Source organism: Seriola aureovittata, chromosome 10 (genome assembly GCF_021018895.1).
Source record: "Seriola aureovittata isolate HTS-2021-v1 ecotype China chromosome 10, ASM2101889v1, whole genome shotgun sequence".
NCBI classification, from domain to species: Eukaryota; Metazoa; Chordata; class Actinopteri; order Carangiformes; family Carangidae; genus Seriola; species Seriola aureovittata.
Window position 1 is genome coordinate 10,737,979 of NC_079373.1, and position 18,179 is coordinate 10,756,157.

At 41.0% G+C, this 18,179-nt stretch overlaps 2 protein-coding genes across 3 annotated transcripts; one reads left to right on the forward strand and one right to left on the reverse strand.

The window, feature by feature from the left end:
* Nucleotides 1-1,728: 1,728 nt before the first annotated feature.
* duox (dual oxidase) lies at nt 1,729-14,792 on the reverse strand. Its single transcript, XM_056387791.1, has 33 exons — nt 14,671-14,792; nt 14,474-14,557; nt 14,148-14,312; nt 13,428-13,615; nt 13,080-13,281; nt 11,847-12,013; nt 11,347-11,410; nt 10,854-10,950; nt 10,631-10,721; nt 10,135-10,237; nt 9,848-10,020; nt 9,560-9,735; nt 8,919-9,037; nt 8,693-8,830; nt 8,486-8,599; nt 7,962-8,164; nt 7,557-7,742; nt 7,097-7,322; nt 6,412-6,505; nt 6,126-6,301; nt 5,965-6,034; nt 5,753-5,794; nt 5,201-5,379; nt 4,864-5,094; nt 4,634-4,733; nt 4,502-4,551; nt 4,267-4,394; nt 3,998-4,151; nt 3,591-3,823; nt 3,336-3,494; nt 3,062-3,217; nt 2,479-2,607; nt 1,729-2,364 (listed from the first exon to the last, which is right to left on the reverse strand). The coding sequence occupies exons 1-33, from the start codon at nt 14,735-14,737 to the stop codon at nt 2,242-2,244; spliced, it is 4,587 nt and encodes a 1,528-aa protein (XP_056243766.1). The 5' UTR covers nt 14,738-14,792; the 3' UTR covers nt 1,729-2,241.
* On the forward strand, nt 14,680-18,178 carry duox2 (dual oxidase 2). Of its 2 annotated transcripts, none has more exons than XM_056387793.1 (9): nt 14,680-14,815; nt 15,266-15,383; nt 15,799-15,977; nt 16,124-16,181; nt 16,275-16,409; nt 16,581-16,788; nt 16,898-17,112; nt 17,217-17,407; nt 17,598-18,178. In XM_056387793.1, exons 3-9 carry the CDS (start codon nt 15,831-15,833, stop codon nt 17,607-17,609), a joined length of 966 nt encoding a protein of 321 aa, XP_056243768.1. In that variant the 5' UTR covers nt 14,680-14,815; nt 15,266-15,383; nt 15,799-15,830; the 3' UTR covers nt 17,610-18,178. The 2 variants fall into 2 exon arrangements, with proteins under 2 accessions (XP_056243768.1, XP_056243770.1); XM_056387795.1 differs by having other exon boundaries at nt 14,727-14,815; nt 15,223-15,383.
* Nucleotide 18,179: the final 1 nt, after the last annotated feature.

The window sequence follows — 18,179 nt, forward strand, 5'->3', positions numbered from 1 at the left end:
ATTTCTTGTCTGCGCTCAGCCCAAGTTTTTGAGAAGAGCCAGCTTTATAGGAAAACCGTGACAAGATTTCATCCATGCAAGGAGACAACAGAGAGTGGAATCAATTCTATTGGCTTCACATAATGCGAGTAGCAGCCTTACTGGTGTGAAACCCATAGATGCCCAGCACATGCTGAGCAAGATGAAACTTCCAGGAGATTTCTTCAGACAGCCAATACACATGTTTACACAGAATAAACTTAAATGTAAGCCACCTGACTGTGGGTGCCCACACAAAGCAGTCAGAACCTGCAGTTTTCATCTTGATGATTTCAGACAGTCTGCAAATGCACCACCACTACCTCAAAATAAAATCCAATATTAACAGTAATACAATCAATTTGGCTAATTTTAGTTATACAAGGTATGTATCTGGCAACAAATACATTACACAATAAGAGTAGTTCAGCTGTTGTGACTACAGTACCAGCATTGGGACTCACCACCTCGAAATAACGGTCAATAAGGGTTGTTTTTTCTGTTCTTTCCACTCTGCCAACATTTTGTGAATACAGTTCCAGCACGTCTAATGTCTCCAGTTCACTTCATTTGGTTTATTGTGTTTATGTTTCATGTTTTTGGGTTTTATGCTGCAAAACAAAACCATTCTGTGGGATAGTAAATCTGAACTGATCTGAATTTAATGTTAAATTGCGTGAATGTGATAAAACAGTGAGTCTCATGTTAATTTCGGTGTCATACAATGGAAAAGTACATCATCTTATTAGTTGGGCTCGGCACAAGAAGGTCGCCAGCTAGACTGTCGCAATAAATCTGTTTGGGGAAAAGAAAATAGCAGTGCTTACCCCTCTCTCACCTCACCTGCTGAGGTGATCAAAGCTCAGTGGGTTAAAAGGCGGTGCTAAACGCAGCAGCTGCCAGGTGTGAATATGTGTAACTGTGTGAAAGGAGCAGGGCGTTCCTGAAAATGAGAGTTTTGCTCTCAGTGAAACTTCCCTGAGTAAATAGGTAAAGAAAAATGAAATTGTTCAGCTTGCAGGCTGGTTCCTGTAGTTGAAACTAGTGTGATTGGAAAATTGCTGTCATGTCAATGTCATTATGGACGTTTTCATTTCCAATATTTTTTGTACACAGGAAACTTCATGGCACCTCTGGAGTCATAAGTGGGTCAGTGCCTTGCTCAAAGACACGTCCTCAGTACTTGTGTCTCCTGCCGGGAAAGTTTCACTGAACTGCCATAATATTGACCCAGTTCATTAAATCTCTCTTTGCATACACCCTTCTTTTGTTATCTCAAGTGTATCTGAGGAGCAAACGCACGTGTGCAACTCATTGTCCTCAGACCGTGCTGTTTGTTGCAATATGATGTCTGATAAAAACAATAATTACATTCATGCAGCACCAAAGAGACTGTACGGCTCCCTGTGGAAAATCAATATTTGTCATTCTTTCTCTGGATGGAGGAGCTGCCTGGTTTATCACTCAACCAGCAAATCAAATTTAGTTTGGGTTAATTCACGTGTAACTGTAGTCCAAAAGCTTCAAGGCATCAGAAGGAGCCAACAGCAGAACTTAGTGAACTTCAAGTGCACAAAACCCCACAGGTCCTTACATAATCTAATGTCCTACAACAAAGACATAACACTGAAAGCCAGTGTTTTATGTATGAGCTGAGTGTGACGCAACGTTTCTGCTTTGGGACAGACACACTGACAGACATGACAGTGTTGCAAATATTTTATTTATTTGTTCCAGATATTTAACACAAAGCACAAGAAATTCATAACATAAAATCATAACTCATGATCTTAGAAACACGAGAGCTCCACTTGCTCCATTTCTGAATCAAACAGCAAACAAAACAAAACAAACAAAAAACAAATCACTCACATGACGCATGATGATTATAATGATTTGACATACATTATGAATACAATCCCTTATTTTTGTGAAATATGAAATTAAATTTCCCATCCTAGACTGATTGAAATTAATGTAACAATAATATCCGTGATTAGAAAATAAAGGTGTAAAGAAGTAGACATATCTAATAAGTAGGCAACAAGTATCTTTCACTTCAATATTCAATATAACGTAAACTCTTAACTTCCTACATCGGCTCTGTGATTGTGTGTGGAAGAGTATTTCTCATTAACTGCTGCGGTAACTTGTATTCTCCGGTGTAACGTGGCTCATCATTCCCTCTGTAACCATGTAGAGCCGTCCAGTGCTGAGGACAAGTTAGAAGTTCTCATAGTGATGCATGAAATGAGCCTGATCCCTCTTGTTCATCTGCTGGCAAGCTTTCTCCACGTTCTTGGTCAGTCCAGGTGGTCCACAGCTGAATACACCGATCTTATCCACCTACAGATAGTATTACAAATTTAAAACTTTTAGAATACCTTTACAACATTTTCTTCATTTTGTTCAGGTATGTGTGCTGTTAGATGGTAGATGAAGGTAAATGAAAGGGCCGACCTCGGGGTGAACTTCCTGCAGGGAGCTGAAAAAGGACACGAAGGGCGGACGGCCGAAGTGGGTGACGGATCGCAGGCCAGTGAAGAGACTGCGGTTCCACACCTTCTGAAAGTGGCGCTCGCACACGTACTGTCCACACATTATAAAGACAACAGGGAGGAATTCATTAGTGGTTTCCAGTATTATATAATGTTAAAGGAACAATTCAACATTTTCTGAAACATTTTGGGTAATATCTTGCCGAGACTTTGCAGAGGGCTGAGACTTTTTGTACAGATTAAACAAACAAGATATAACATGGTAATTAATCTTTAAAGGTGCTGGCAGGCAGATTTTGTTACGTTCAGACAGACCCAGGTTAGCTGTTTCCCCTTTTCCAGTCTTTATGCTAAGCTAAAGTAACTGGCTGCAGCTTCATACTGAACAAGCATCTCTTAGCAAGAAAACCTCTGACCATATTTTCCCAAATGCCAAACTATTCCATTAGTATTAATAACAATAATAAAATGAATGTTAGTTAAATATTCAGCAGCATGTCAGTCCACTTCTTGTGAGACTCTGAAATGGCGACTGCTGATCTCACCAGCATGGTGGTGCGGAGGTCGAACTTCTCGGCCACCTGAGTGATGTACGTGTGGACAGAGACCAGCTCCAGCGTGTCCATCTCCTCCACCTCCCTGATGATGTCTGACACCCACTCAAACTGACGCTGTGTTCGTGTCACCCAGATGAAGTAGACCTTCAAACAATCAGTGACTGTTAGAAAACGTTTGTTTATAGAGTGAGCTTCTCATGCAAATAAAGAATTCTTCTGGCAGGAATTCAAGATTGAATAGATGTTTGAGTTTAAACTGTACCTTTTTACACTGAATCTTGGACTTCACGGAGGACTTGAACACCAGGTCTTTGAGGATGGAAGCGAATGGAGTGACTCCAATTCCTCCCCCCACCAGAACAGACACCTCAAAATCAATCCACTCCTGATGGCCCTCACCAAACGGACCATCCAAGTAAAGCTTGGGGATAAATGAAATATGAATATAAATGCCATAAAAAGACAGAATGGGGAAATATATGAAACTGTTCACACACAAAATAACACGATGACCTGCCTTTGGATAAGCTCCAAGCTCGAGCAGGCTTTCGTCAGTGTAGAGCTCTCGGAGTTGGCTGGTCCAGGGCCCCACAGCTCGGATGTGCAGACTCAGGGTCTCTTCGTGAGGGGCTGACGTCAGCGTGAAGGGGTGGTACTCATCTGCTCCCAACATCAGGCACGCTATGCGAACCCACTGGCCTGAACGGTACATGAAGCCCTGTGGTCGCTTGAACTCCAGATGTGTCACACCTACAGGTAGGACAGCCGAGGGAAGTGTGAACTCCAATGCACAATGCACACACACATTACGTGAGTTCAGTGAAGATGCTGCAATTTCATTAGCAAAGACTAAAGCCAAGGAAAGACTGAGAACAGTGAGATATTTCAAAGACTGTGATTTTCCAGAAGATGCTGAAGTGTAACCTGAAGGCAGCAGCTCAGCTCTGACCACTGGAATCTCCACCTTTTTCCTGCTCAAGCTGATTAGTTTGTCCAGCAGGAAAAGGAGCGCAGGAGGGATCAGATAGATGTAGAAACGGGGCGCTTGGAGGAGGGCAAAGCTGCCATGAATAACAATCTGTTGGATGAGAACAGAGCCAGCATCACACCACTAATAAAACTGCCTTTTCATAATGAAAGCCAGCTGACTGCAGAGTGAAGCTGGAGTATTTTCAAGTTAGAAAACTACTTACTAGAATGTACACAACAACATAGAGGTAATGTGTGATCCAAAATCCACGAAAACTGATGCGACGGAAATAGTGTGAGGCAAAAACATACATAAATGAAAAAGTAAAAAGAAGCAAGATGCCAGTCATTCCTAGGAAAGGACAAAGCAGAGCATAAACACAGGATTATAGAGTAGTACTACAAACATCCCATGCACTGTATAACCACTGAAGGTGTAACATGAGTCTCTTATAATACCTGGAATAGTTTGAAAGAACCACCATGACCACCTGAGAGGAAGTTCAGACCTAAAACAAAAACCCACTGTTATTTAGCTCAATGCCACATATCATAGCTCTGCTGCAAAGTGTACAGATATTTCAGCCATACCCATTGTTGGATAAGACTTTGGGGAACAGACAAGACAGGATGCTGAGGTCACTGATGGAGAAGATGTAGATGTTGACCACATGACCCAAACTATGAACAACTATGGCGAGAACAGAAATAAGAGTGAGCGCATTTAAAATATAATGTACAGGTGAAGACATCAAAACTTAACTTCCCATCATTACTCTCGACTATAATTTCTGTAATACTCTATCCCTCTCTCCGCCAACCTGAGAGGATGATGGCAGTCATGGCCATAAATCGATGGAAGTCAATGGCGGCATCAAAGGGGATGTATCGGTTGAGGAAGGTCTCTCTGCACAGTGTGATGAGGTTACGACACACGGTGAGGAGCATGTAGGGAAACAGAAAGGAGATGGCGGCTGCTGAGCCACGGGAGACGATGACGCCAACCATCGAGGTCTCAGGGAGACCTGAAGATAGAGCCTGCAAACCGTAGTCTGAACACAGTATTTTCAATCAGGTCAGACCAAGAAGTTTGATACAATGGGGCAATGAACGACAATAATACATCAAAAAGACATAGTGAGGATGTAGAGCACTCACAGTAACATCTTTCGAGTGTCACTCCAGCCAAGATGCCGAATATGATCATGAAGCAGACGATATGACGGCGATAATTCTCAATGAAACGTTTGAAATGCTGGATCTTCTGCCGGACTGGGTTCCTTATGTACTGCTCACGCCTCGGCTTTACATACACATACGGAGTCTTGGTGCTTGACCTGAAAAAATTAATATCCATTCAACTTTAATCAGTCAATATTCTGCGTTCTGTCCATCTATCGTTTAGCTGTGAAGTATTTGACCGTATTCAGGTCACCAAAACCGTAGAGTAAGCAAAGTATATTTACACAAAAGCACCTTAAAATAGGTCAATGTTTAAACTGTGAGATAGTAAATATATGGCAAGAGTACTAATGTGTCAATACGCCATGTACAAAACACACACTGCTGCAATATTAAGATAACAAAGATGATAAGAGTCATAAGTATTTGTTTATTTTAAGTTGTCCAACATCTTATATTTCTCAATATGCTTCATTCTTCACTCAGATACTCAGACCACTCAGCAGTAAAATAAAACCAGGAGCATACTTTTTCCGTTTACGTATTTCCTGTCCATCTGTCTTGTTGCTGCTGCAAACAAAAAGTGAACAAAAATCGCACTGTGAGCCTGGAAACAATCATCACAAGAATGAAAAGTTACAGTGTGTCATTGTTTTGTCCTGTTTTGTTTTGTAGTGATAAGCACCAATTGTTGCATTAGTGATCTGGATGACAAATGACTGTGTGTCCTGCTCTCTTACCTGTTTGCTGGACAGATGAAGGACACTCTATGTTCTCGACTAAGCCGCTTCTTCCCCTGTTTCTCCATCCCTGCACACATAGCAGATGCACTGATTCATCACACAAGGTCAGAGAGAGTATAAAAAAAAGATCTTAGATCTTAGACAAAACTTTGTGCAACCTTTGACATTTAGTTGAGCAAACTGCAGCTCCTTCTCATGGTCCTGCAGGAGGAAATGGAAGTCCTGCCATGAGATTTTCTCCTTGTCATCAAACCCTGCAGCCTTCATCATGGCCTTGATGCCATCCTCTGCCTGGCTCTTTGACAGGCCACCATTGGAGATTTCAATGAAAGAACTGCAGCACATTGAAAGGGTGAAAACATCCCATCAAACAAACAAACAAACAAACAAACAAAAGAAAATCAGGAGGTTCGGGCATTAAAAAAAAACGACAGGCGATCGAACCTGAGCATCCTGGCAAATTCTTCTTTTGACAAGAAGCCAGTTCCACTAATGTCGTTCATGGAAAACATCAGTTTGGATTTTTCCTCAGGAGACCCTGGATAAATAAATAAATAAATAAACACATATCATCAATAGCTTATACTGTTTACTGCTCTGCCACTACTAAACATCAGACATCTCATCTGCCATTCATGTAGTCCACTTCTCATTACAAGCTGCCTGATTTCATTAATTATTAGTTTATGTATTTTGTAAATTAGTTTTTATATGTAGCTGAATAGTCACAGTAGATTGTCTCTAGAGAGCTGCTAACCCGCCAAAATGAAACCGATTATTAGATTCAGTAGGAGGTTTCACATGATTGTCTTAATTCTTTTTCAGAGGCTTTTCCACTCTCGTATAAATTAACAAAACCCTGAATTGGAAGGATTTTTAATCTAAAAATGGAGAGAAATTTAAGACGGAAAATATCTGCACAAATTCTCAGCCAGAAAAAGTATTCATTACTAATATAATAGCACCAGTTTTGATCTTTTAAATTAACTTAGAAATAATCAAACCTCAAAGTAATTCACTCCATCTCTCATTTGGTATTTGTAGATTTTCATGTTACATGTACATTATGTGACGCCTATGTGACACCTGGAGACCCAAAGAATTAGAATAATCAAGGTTTTTTTTTTACCTTTCATAAAGATAACCATCACATCAAGAAACTCTTGGAAGGAGAGGTAACCGTTTCCATCTTTATCAGCTAGTGTGAACATGGAGTCCACAAATAAAGAGTCAGGCTTGACGCCCAGAGCATCAGCAAACTCTGATGCTGTCAGCTCGCACTGGAGAACCTCTCTGGCTTTCTCATGGGAAATGCCACTCATGTCACCAGCATCACACTTCTCTATTTCCAAGACCTGTGCAGCAGAGGGACAGTGTCATTGTCACCATAGTGTCATTAGTAATATCACTGACGACAGCTGAGGATATCGTCACAGATGATGTCACCAAGACCATCAATTAGCTCTTTTGACTTGAGGCTGGACCTAAATTGACCTCAAACAAGGTTTGACGACATTTTGTGGCTGAGCTTAAAGCTGCTGCTGCTGTAAGAGCAGAGGATGAGGTAAACATCCAGAGGTTGACGTTACCTTAGAGAAAGCGTGTCGAATGAAAGTTTCCACAATCTGAGCCCTCTGCTCTTTGGTTAAAGTCTCCTTCAGCAGTTCCTTCTCCCTCATCTCCTTCACTCTAATCTCCTGTCCGATATCTGTCACCGCTGGGCGCAGATGCTTCAAGAATGCTGTACGTTTGCTCTCGTCATCAAAAAACAGCACCTGGACGTGCAAACAGATGACATCAGTGTAAGTGATAAAGTGAGAGCGCTTGATTTGAAAAAGCTGCAAACAATCTCAATTGTGAACACAGTATTTGGCTGCACATGCTTGCACCACCAACAACAACATTCTTTGGAACAAATCAAATCACACTTCAGCTGCGTTTTCAGATCAAACTCTGAAGCTGTAAACCATCCCCTCCCATTTCCAGCTACGCACCAGGTCATACTCTTTGGGTACTTTGAGCAGCAGCGCTTTCCGGTGACAGTCGTTGGAGAGACGGACATCAACGTAGTCCTGGCTGCCGAGAAAGAGGTAGCGCAGAGAAGACCCAGATCTGTCAAAGACCTGCAGCCCCCTTTTCTCATCGACCTCCACGCTGACTGGATGCAGAGGTTTTTTATGGCCCTGCCACTCGTAGGCTGGAGAGCAAAGGCAGAATGAAAATAGGTGGTGGACCCAAAAATAACAGTAGATACTGGCAGTGGAGAGAATAGCAAAGGCATTTCACTTTCACTGTCACCCATGTAACTGATATGTATGTTAGTTTGTTGTTGTTCAGCTTCTCAAGTGTTTTTAATCAATCTAATGTCTAAAACTATTATTTGAGTCTTGTTTAGTCTTGTTTGATGATAATTAACAATGAGTTAGTTGTAAAATCAGACTGATATTATGTTTTTATTCAAACTGGACACTACAAATAAAGTATTAGCAGGATTCTTCAGTCCCACAGTGACTCATACCAGTGATTCCCACAGCTGGCTCCTCTGCTTTGGGACCAGCTTTCCTTCTTCTCTGGAACTTTCTGTACCTGTACTTGCGGAGATATGCCACCATAACGGCCACTAGAAAACTCACTGTGAAGGCAAAATAAAAACTGATCAAACTGTGATTTCTGTGGTATGAGTATTATTACAGTGCCAAAGGAATTTTGTGAGCATGATACTGACCAACAGGAAAGAGGAACAGAACAATGATAAATATCCCAAAGCCAGCTTTACTCCCATCAAAGTAATTAAGTTTGGTGGCATTAGTGCAGGGATATAGCATTGATGCGTTCAGCTGTGTGGGCTGAGGACAAGGGTCACCTAAGGTAACAGAGAGATTGTTTTTTAGTTAGATTTAATTAGATTCAAGAGTGATCTATTTGTATGATACACATGTTGTATATTGTACCATCTTTCCAGAAGAAGACATTATTCTGTATATCTGTGGCCTCTGCACTGGTGACTGCAACAAGGACGTCAAAAAACGTCATGTTGCGGACGGTCTGGATCTCCTCATCTGTGAACAAACTGGAAAACGACCAAAGTGAGTAAAAGCCTGCGGTGAACTGACGTGTGGAATAAATGGATGGAACTGCCACATACAGTACGGTGAGATCAATCAAAGACTACAGTAGGATTAAAACTATATTACAGTTATTTCTACTGTATATTAGAAGCCATTTTAATCGATCACAGAGATGGAATATACTTTAAAAAACTTTAAGTTGACCTCATTAATACCCCTGAGGCAATTCCAAGGTAATTAATTGTTAATTTTATTGATTGCAACTGTCATTGCTTTTAATTTTTTAATTGTCCTTATTCTTATTGTTCTTGTTTATTAATTTTTTCCTATCCCTTATTTCTTTTGCTTTTAAACATTGTTACTTTACCTTGTTTTAATTATTTTAGCCATGTATTCTTTTTTTATTGTCATTCATTGTATATCTGTACCTTGGCACCATTAAAAATCAGGGTTCTCCCTCGAAGCATCTCCCGAGGTTTTAAATGAATAAAATTAATTCCCAAATTACTCAGAGGGGAGCTTACCCATTCTGTTTGTTCTCGAACCAGAAGCGGTCTCCATTTCTGATGCGTTCAAACTGGTCCAAGATTATGGCGGAGAAAACTGGACCTGGACCGTCGAGAGACTCCAGCAGTCCTCCAGGGAAGAGCTCCAGTTTTGAGATGTCTCTGTTATACAGTTCTGCAACATTGTTGAGCAACTGTACACAAGATAGTTTAATTCACAGAGTTACTGTTCAACTTTTTTATGCAGTTCATGTTTGATCAGTCTTTGTTAAAGAAACTGTCTGCTTGAGAGACTGCGGTTTTTACCTGTGGGTTGGTGCTGTTGAGCGCAGGATTTATGTCCTCAAATGTTTTTACAGAAGGCAGATCCAGAGCTTTTCTGACCTCAGCGTAACTTCGTAGGCCAAAGTCTCTTCCTCTCTGAATGGTTAAGGCCACCAGATCAGTCCGGGTGAACCTTAGGGGTCCGTACATGTAGTCTATCAAGGTATAAATAAGATCAGAACAGTGAATATACCAATTATAACTTGAATCATAACTTGAATAAGTATCAGACATTGATATGTAGAGAACTGAAAAAGACAGATCAAAACCTCTCAGGTCCTCCACAACAATGTTGTCTTCTCTCTCCGCAATCTGAGAAGCCATGCCCATGAGGAGGTCGTCTACATCCTGGCTTGTCTTCACATTGGGTCTCTGGAAATAAAAAGCCACAGTATTAATATATAATATACCAATATCTCCTCTCTCTAACAGGTATCAAAAAGTACAAGCTGACGACACCAGTTCTTTGAAGAAAACCATCATCAGCAGTATTTCCTCATCCTATCCTTAAAGAATCTTTAAGAGATCCACAAGATTCAAAAGAAACACCCTTGATAACATTATGCATGCACTAACTATAACATGAATTTATCAAAGAGAAATGTATTATTCATGTTAAGACTGACTGTATATATATTTGTTATTTTTTCTCTACAGAAATAAAAGTAGAATGATTGTAATAAAATAATTAAATCAAATTCATTCCTTGCACCGTTATGAAAAATGCAGAATGAGTAAAGTTTGTAAGTTAAGAGCGTTATGTACCTGACGCTTCCAAAAGCTGTTACAAAGACGCATTGCTGGTGATAAGCTGCCATCTATGTTGATAATCTCCCGAAATTGGCAGGTTCTGTTTCTGTAAGGAGAGTTAATGCAATAGACTAAATTTTTACTGCATGATTGTGTTTGACACTGTCCACAGCAGCACACTGACAATAGTGAGCTTTGATTTTTCACAATGTGCCATGAGGAGAAAGAGAATCACTACCTCATGTAAACACCAGGTGGGGCCATAGTGATTCCAAATCGTATGGCAGCAGCCTGAAACTCTGGAGAGATCCCAGGATCAACAAACTTCTGGTAACCTGTGTACAAATAAAACAGTTCTAATGCAAAACAACAGAATGAGGGTGACAAGAGAAGTAACATGGTGATCTACAAGCTGAGTTATATTGAATCCCGGTGCATGCAAACCTCGTGCGGTACATCATCATCCAAAGTGAGACAACAAAAGCAGCAGAGATTCAAAGATGAAGAGTGATTAAGGTGATGGGGTCATCTGACCATTGTCCCTTTAACCAACTTTCTTCAGCTGCGGGTGCTTATTCAGCAGAAGAAGGAGACTCGGGTGATGCTTTGCTGACGGAGCACATACTTGTCAAACACCGCCAACGATAGCTCACCTCACCACGGCTTGTGGTCACTGGTGCATTACCCGCTCCCTTCCACTTGTACGCACATGCACTCTGGCTGATACTTACCTGGGTAAGGAGGAAGCTTTTTGTCTCCCAGATATCCAGGCAGCCATTCGTAGAGAGCAATGTTCTGTTTGGAGGAATAGCTTTAAAGTTATCACAGCCTTTTTAAATCCACACAACTTAAACTATTTCAGAGAGGGAAGAAATGAACATGACAGAATACGCTTTGATGATTATATATCATATATATCCTTATTGCTTTTAGATAGTTTCTTGATATATAAATTGTAATTTTATGAGTGTAGCTTTCTATTTTGGATTTGATGTGACTTAAATAGTTTGTCAACTGTTGTCAACTAAGTGTGGGTAATGTTGTTCAGGGCTGTTCTTGCAGAGGAGAGACTCTACAAGTCAGAGATGATGCATTCACCCTAAACTAAAACCATCAATTTCATCCATAAAATCACGACCACCTGGCGTTGATGCAACCTCGTTTCTTCCAGAGTGCAAATTAAATCAGCACCTGTGCAGCGAGAGGATTACATGGAGACTTTTCCTTCTACCTGGAATGTGGCCACAACCGTCTTCCTGGCGTTTTGAAACAGCTTTTCGTCTGACCAATCTCGGTGTTCCTCATGCAGTTTGGAGGCTACATAATTGTGGTAGCGAAACCAGATAATCCCCTCTGCTGCCGTGAACATGTTCTCATTGGCCCAGGCATTTCCCAACTCTAGACAAAGAAGATGGTAAAAAACGATGAGAATTCTTTGATTACATCAAGTGAAATAACATCACTATGGTCATGACACAATAAACAGAGACTAGGCTGTATAATAATATTTTTTTGTGCAGGAAACTCCCAAAATTCACAGATTTTCTGCACCTTATCGGTATAGCGTTGCACTCCCATTGCATTGATTGATGAAGATCTCTGACCACTAATGGAACGATAATTTGGCTGTTTGTTTTTCTACAGGACGTGACAACAGAGCTGTCACAACAGGAGAAGATCCACAGCCTCCACCCCAGATAATAAGTACACACCTTTAACAACACAAGCAACAAAACACTGGTTTCATGACACCTGTACGGCATCTTCTTTGCTATAGAGAGAGGGATTTACTGTGGTGAGTGTGAGAAGCCATTTACACAATAATTAAAGAGTCATCACACACGTCAGGCTGGGCCTCTCTTGACTCAGCCTCACAGGCTGCAACCCTGATCAAAGCAGACTCTGTGAAATAATATTTGTAAGAAATTCTTGCTGTTTGTTTTCAGCAGCTTGCAGTATCGATTGGGTGGGTAATGCCACATACACTATGAAAATAGAGAACAGATAATGGGGGGTTTAAACGTATAGTTCAGACAAACAAACACATGAGTGTGATTTGATAAGATTTGGAGATCTATCATGTGCAATCTCAACTACTTTGTGATGTTTAAAATGCTGAAAAGTTACTAAATGATAAAAATAATGACTTCCTTTCACTGGAAATTACTATTTTAAATGCTCACGGACAGAACTGTAGATTATTATGAACAACTCTACTTGGAGAGAGACATTGCTGTCGTTGAGTTTTGGGGCTTGGCACTCAAGCTTATGAGTAAATTATGTTTGATGGTGTTTTTGAGTTAATTATTCCTTTAATTAATGACATACCGGAGGAGTCAGTCTAGTGGATTTTTCTGCAACAACCAGCTCCCCTGACATGTCAGGTACTCAGTGGATGATAAAATGAATTGTTTGCTAACAGTGTTTGGTGCAGGTCAGAAGTTTAAAATGTAACATGTCTCACCATAGAGGCCTTGGGGTCCATGTTCTCCTGTGGAGGGGTCTGCAGCGCTCCACATGAGATTGCGTCCTCCTCCCTGTTTTGGCATGTTCCACTCAGAGCCTGTAGTCAAGAGCCCTCGTGAGAAGCTTCTCAGGGAGTCAGACCAGGACGTGGAGGGGCCATAGATGGAGCTGCCATCTATCCACGCTGTCACCAAGTTGACCTGCATGTGTTGTATTTGCGTTTCTCAAATTATTACACTTCACCAAAGGGAAATGTAGGCTAACACAATGTAACGTGTCCTCGAGAGTTTGGTTATAGCATTAACAAATAAGTCATTTCATATTGATAAGAGTCAACAATCAGCACCTGTGTGCGAGGGTTACTGGGACTCTGTCCAGACTCCTTGTCCCATGGTCCTCTCTGGAAGGGCAGCAGGACTTTTCCGGTGGCAGTCGGGTCAAAGACTGGGTCGCCTTGTGGGACTGGGATGTTCATGAACTCAGGTGGACACCCAGGAGTTCTTGAGTCAAAAATTTCAAAAGTAACATGATAACCTGAAAAGTTCAGGAAAGGTTAATTACTTCAAAAAGTCATTACCAGCTACACTATTAAATGAATATATCATCATTGATTGTTATAAAACAGGGAATCAGACGGGTGTGCAACACTGGAGAACATTCAGTCATAGACATACCAAGAAAACTTAGGAGAATATATCTTGCCATATTATTGATATCCGCCAATAAAGCCAAGGCCTGCACGAAATCAATTTTATCTTTAATAAGTGATATTTTTCTGATATTGTCATTTGCAATTTCGTAATTCTATTTTAGGTTTGCCACACAATACAACTCTTCCATAAACACCAGAAAGGGTATTCTTGTATTATTCACCATTTAATTACCTTAAAAGGTTACACCTGTGTGGCACCTGCATTTTGGTAATATGGGTCTGATAATATCAGTTGGTAGTTTATTAAAACTCCTGCTGGAACAGTGCTTTTGGCTTATATCCCAATTTCACACACTTAGGCTAATCCTTTTACAAGCTAGTTCAGGCCAGTTCAACGAAATGCAACATATTTACCAAAGAAGAGAGAGAGCACGGTCTGGTTGCGTGTTGAGGGCAGACCTGAGGGCCCCCGGGCCAGCAGCCTACTTAGCCTGCGGGGGTTTGGCAGCAGCGGCTCATGGACAGGCTGGTAGACTCCGTCCCAGTAATGCGCGGGCACGAGACGGACAAGGTGAGAACCTGCGCGAACGCACGCACGCACGCACACACACACACACACACACACACACACACACACACACACACACACACACACACACACACACACACACACACAGAGTGCAGTGAGCTAGTGTGCTGCTGCTGCTCCTGCTGCACGTGGTGCTCACTCTGTGACTTACCGACAGCCCCGCGTCTGGGATATCCCAGACTGTTGTACCAGCCGTCAAAGCGAGGAGCCTCCCAGGTTATTTCACCGCGAGAATCTGTTCAACACATGTCAGGTTTAAACAGTTAAACAGGTTTCTTCTTACCTTGATTTTCCTGCGTTAACTGAGTTGAGTGAGGTGAACATGAAGTACACCAGTCGTCTACTCACGTTCACTGACAGTGAGCACCATGGCAACCATGGCGCAGATACTCCAAAGCTTTTTACGCAAATCCATTGATGCGGGAGATGCTCCTCAGCTCAGTCCCCAGCCAAGAGGAGCGAAGGGTTTCTGAGAGCTGAAGACAAGGTGAAGGTAAGAAACATTTACTGTTATATCTCGGTCAGATTTCCGTGTAATGTAAAGTAGCCTATTTATGGCTAAAAGCTGGTTTGGCAGAAATTAAAAACAAAAGCCAGCAAGTCTGATTCAATGAGCTCATTAAATGAACAGCACAAACTTCACAAAACTTTGGTACTGTTCCTTTTTGTCTATAAACTCTAGATATGCTCTCTCTCTTCTTTGGTAATCTTGTGTTTTGTTGAATTGGCTTGCACTAGCCTATAAAAGAATCAGATGAAATAGCTGGGTCTTACCTTAGAGAATGGAAAGTAGTACAGACGTCGTGCAGGAGCACAGGTGCAGGTGAGGAATGGTGCAATACTAAAGACAACATGTGTTGCAGAGCTTATCACAAACTTCATGTGACCTGTGTCGCCCAGATGGGAATGGTCATCATCTCTGGGTCACACCTCTTTTCCACAGTATTCCAGTTAATGCATCCTCCCCCCTCAGTGACACAAAGGGGACCAGTGGTATAAAAGAAGTGTATGTTCCCTCAACATTCACACTTGACTCCCAGTCCTCATCTTTCAACTTTCAGGTAAGAGACCTCCTTTAGGTTTCACTTTTTCTCTATTCCATTGATTGGTTTTATTAGACTCTTTGAAACGCTCCTATTCATGTAGGTTCAAAAGCATGCATTAGAATCAGGATGGAGCCATGTTAAAAGTACCTATTTATATTACACTGACAGGTCAAATGTATGTATAGAATTGTATTTCTTTGTGCATCATACAGATGCATTTCTTTCTTTGCAGTAAAGATACACAGTGCCAAGGAAGGTTCAATACTATTGCATCAGTTAGACATACTTGCACTTAATCATGTGCAATGTTACATAGTGGTAATAATGTCCCATTTCTTATCTACTGTAAGAAACAAGAGCTGCTATCTCTGCATCTGGAGGAAATTGAGAACCCGGCCACTAACACTGTCTTCTCTGTTACACTGTCTAGTCTCAGCTGCGTCCCTAAGATCAGGAGCTAAGATGACTTTCTACGATGACATTTACCCATTCTACCCTCTACAAAGGACCTCCTTCATCTTCAGTGGCAGCTTGCTCACCATTATTCTGGTCTTCCTTGTGCTAGCAGTCAGTCTTCTTGTCATTCTGCCAGGGATACGAGGGAAGTCGGTGAGTGCATCAGATAAACTATTACTCACTGCAAACACAAAACCTCAGAATTGCTATTTCCCTTTGTGCTTTAATTTACTTGTTCTCACCTTTCTTATCCTAAGCATCAAAAATAATCATTATTCTGTTACTTCCCTTTCAATCAGAGGCTGTTCTGGATGTTTAGGATAGTTATCAGCTTGTTCATAGGTGCGGTTATAGTGGGTGAGTTTTGTGTTCTTATCATCGTTGTTGAATAAATCACTGATTTTTCTGTTTATTGTTATCATGATAAACATTTTTGTTCTTTTCCTGCAGCGCTCAACTTCACTAACGACTGGGCTGAGGCCAGAATGATCACTAATGCCACCTACAAGTCTTTCAGTAACGCAGTGGTTAACGCAGAGGTCGGCCTGCATGTTGGACTGTACGGCATTAATGTTACACTGAAGGGTGAGTCACTCTGTGTAGATGTACAGTACATTCATATGCTGATACATTACATGTTTTACTTAGATACTCTGCTCAGTTTGTATAGCAAGTCATTTTACCTGTCTTGATGTGTTGATATGAACTTTAGGTCATATTGCATGTACATGAGTTTGCATTTCTTCTCTCTCTCAGGCAATCCTGTTGTACAGTTCAATGAGACCATTGACTACAATGAGATGTTCAGCTGGCATGACACTATTGAAGAGGAGTATGAGGAAGCTCTGGAGAAAGGTTTACCCAATCCCATCCTGTATATTGCTGAGAAATTCACTCTGAGCAGCCCATGTGGACTCATCTTTAGGTACAGCTTCTCTGGAAGATACGCCTCTGCAACTCTTTGGTAAGTACATATGACTCACAGTATGAAGTTGTAATACGATACCGTTGATTTCAGCAGATAATCGTAAAAAAAAAATAGCGGAAATTAATATGGCAGCACACTTTCACAGGACTGCATTTTGCTGCTGGGTGCTTGCCAACATCCTGTTCTCCATGCCGGTCATTCTGTACGCTGGGTACATGACGGTGGCCACTGCTGCCTTCATCTTTTTCTCCATGGCCTCCTTCTCCACCATCATGAATGTGCCGCAGTGTGTTTTCTCCATAGGGACTGACTCCTTTGAAACAGAATACAGCCATTCATTCTGGCTGGCTCTGGCTACAGGTAACGATAATAAACTGCACATTGATTTCAGATGTTTTGTACTTCTGACTGACATACAAAGCCTCCTGGGGGTAGTGATCTCTACTAACTGAGATGATTTCCAGGTGTTCTGTGCACCATCATTGGGGTTCTGGTGGTGCTGTTTAACTTTCTGATACCAGAGAAGATGAAAGAAGCTTTCAGCAGTGGTGTCGACAGTTATGAAGATGAGGACGTTTCTTATGGAGAGGGCTACCTGAATTCAGTTTTCCTTGATGGAGTGACGATTTCACCACTGACATCGAAAGTCACCACAGTAAGTTCTTTGAATTAAGATACTGTAATACTGCACTTCCTCTTGACTCGTAACAATCATCCTATCAACATTTTGCTGCTTGTAAATGGATTAAAGAATCACTACCCTTATAGCTAAACTTTTACGTCTACAAATCATTTAAAAGATTTATGCTGCTCATTGACTATGATCATTTTTATTTCTGTTTCAGGAACATATATGAATCTATCCAGGTTTCCCTCGGGAGCTTTTCCAGCCAATACTTGAAGATATTTTTGCTGAATGTGTTACAGAAGGAGTGTCTGGTTTAATTATCTATTGTATGTGAGCCTGTGAGTGTTATGTGTTAAACGATTTAAGTGTAAATAGTTTATTGCCATGTTGCAGTAGTTGTAAATAGAATATATGAAGTTGTATGGGATCTATACAATGTGTATATACACTGATTAATATGGATTATAGGTCTGTCACTGTTCAACTCGTTTGTTTGATTTCAATTATTTTTATGTGATGATAGCCTCTGTAGGATTTCTTGCAGTGCATGCACGTTGCCAATGGGCGATTTAATTTGTGAGCAGTGTCATTATTACATTACATTAACTTTTACAGTGTAATTATTAGTTCAGTTCACAGCTTCTGAGGGTCCAAATAAATGTGAATATACAAAAGGAAACAGCCTGTGAAAGGTCAACTGATTCATCTCTAAACCAAGCAAATGTTTTTTATTGTCTTATCTGTTTATGGGTAACACTTTTTTTGCAGTAACACCTTAATAAAATGAAAACAAACAAGT

What these genes read in the sequence shown, in the direction of transcription:
- duox (XM_056387791.1), bottom strand. Translation starts at nt 14,737, where the DNA reads ATGGATTTGCGTAAAAAGCTTTGGAGTATCTGCGCCATGGTTGCCATG. An exon ending in CGTGCTCTCTCTCTTCTTTG is followed by an intron (nt 13,616 to 14,147) that starts GTAAATATGTTG and finishes TGAACTTTTCAG; the next exon opens with GTTATCATGTTACTTTTGAA. An exon ending in TGTTGTGGAGGACCTGAGAG is followed by an intron (nt 10,021 to 10,134) that starts GTTTTGATCTGT and finishes ATACCTTGATAG; the next exon opens with ACTACATGTACGGACCCCTA.
- duox2 (XM_056387793.1), top strand. Translation starts at nt 15,831, where the DNA reads ATGACTTTCTACGATGACATTTACCCATTCTACCCTCTACAAAGGACC. An exon ending in CATAGGTGCGGTTATAGTGG is followed by an intron (nt 16,182 to 16,274) that starts GTGAGTTTTGTG and finishes CTTTTCCTGCAG; the next exon opens with CGCTCAACTTCACTAACGAC. An exon ending in CTGGCTGGCTCTGGCTACAG is followed by an intron (nt 17,113 to 17,216) that starts GTAACGATAATA and finishes GATGATTTCCAG; the next exon opens with GTGTTCTGTGCACCATCATT.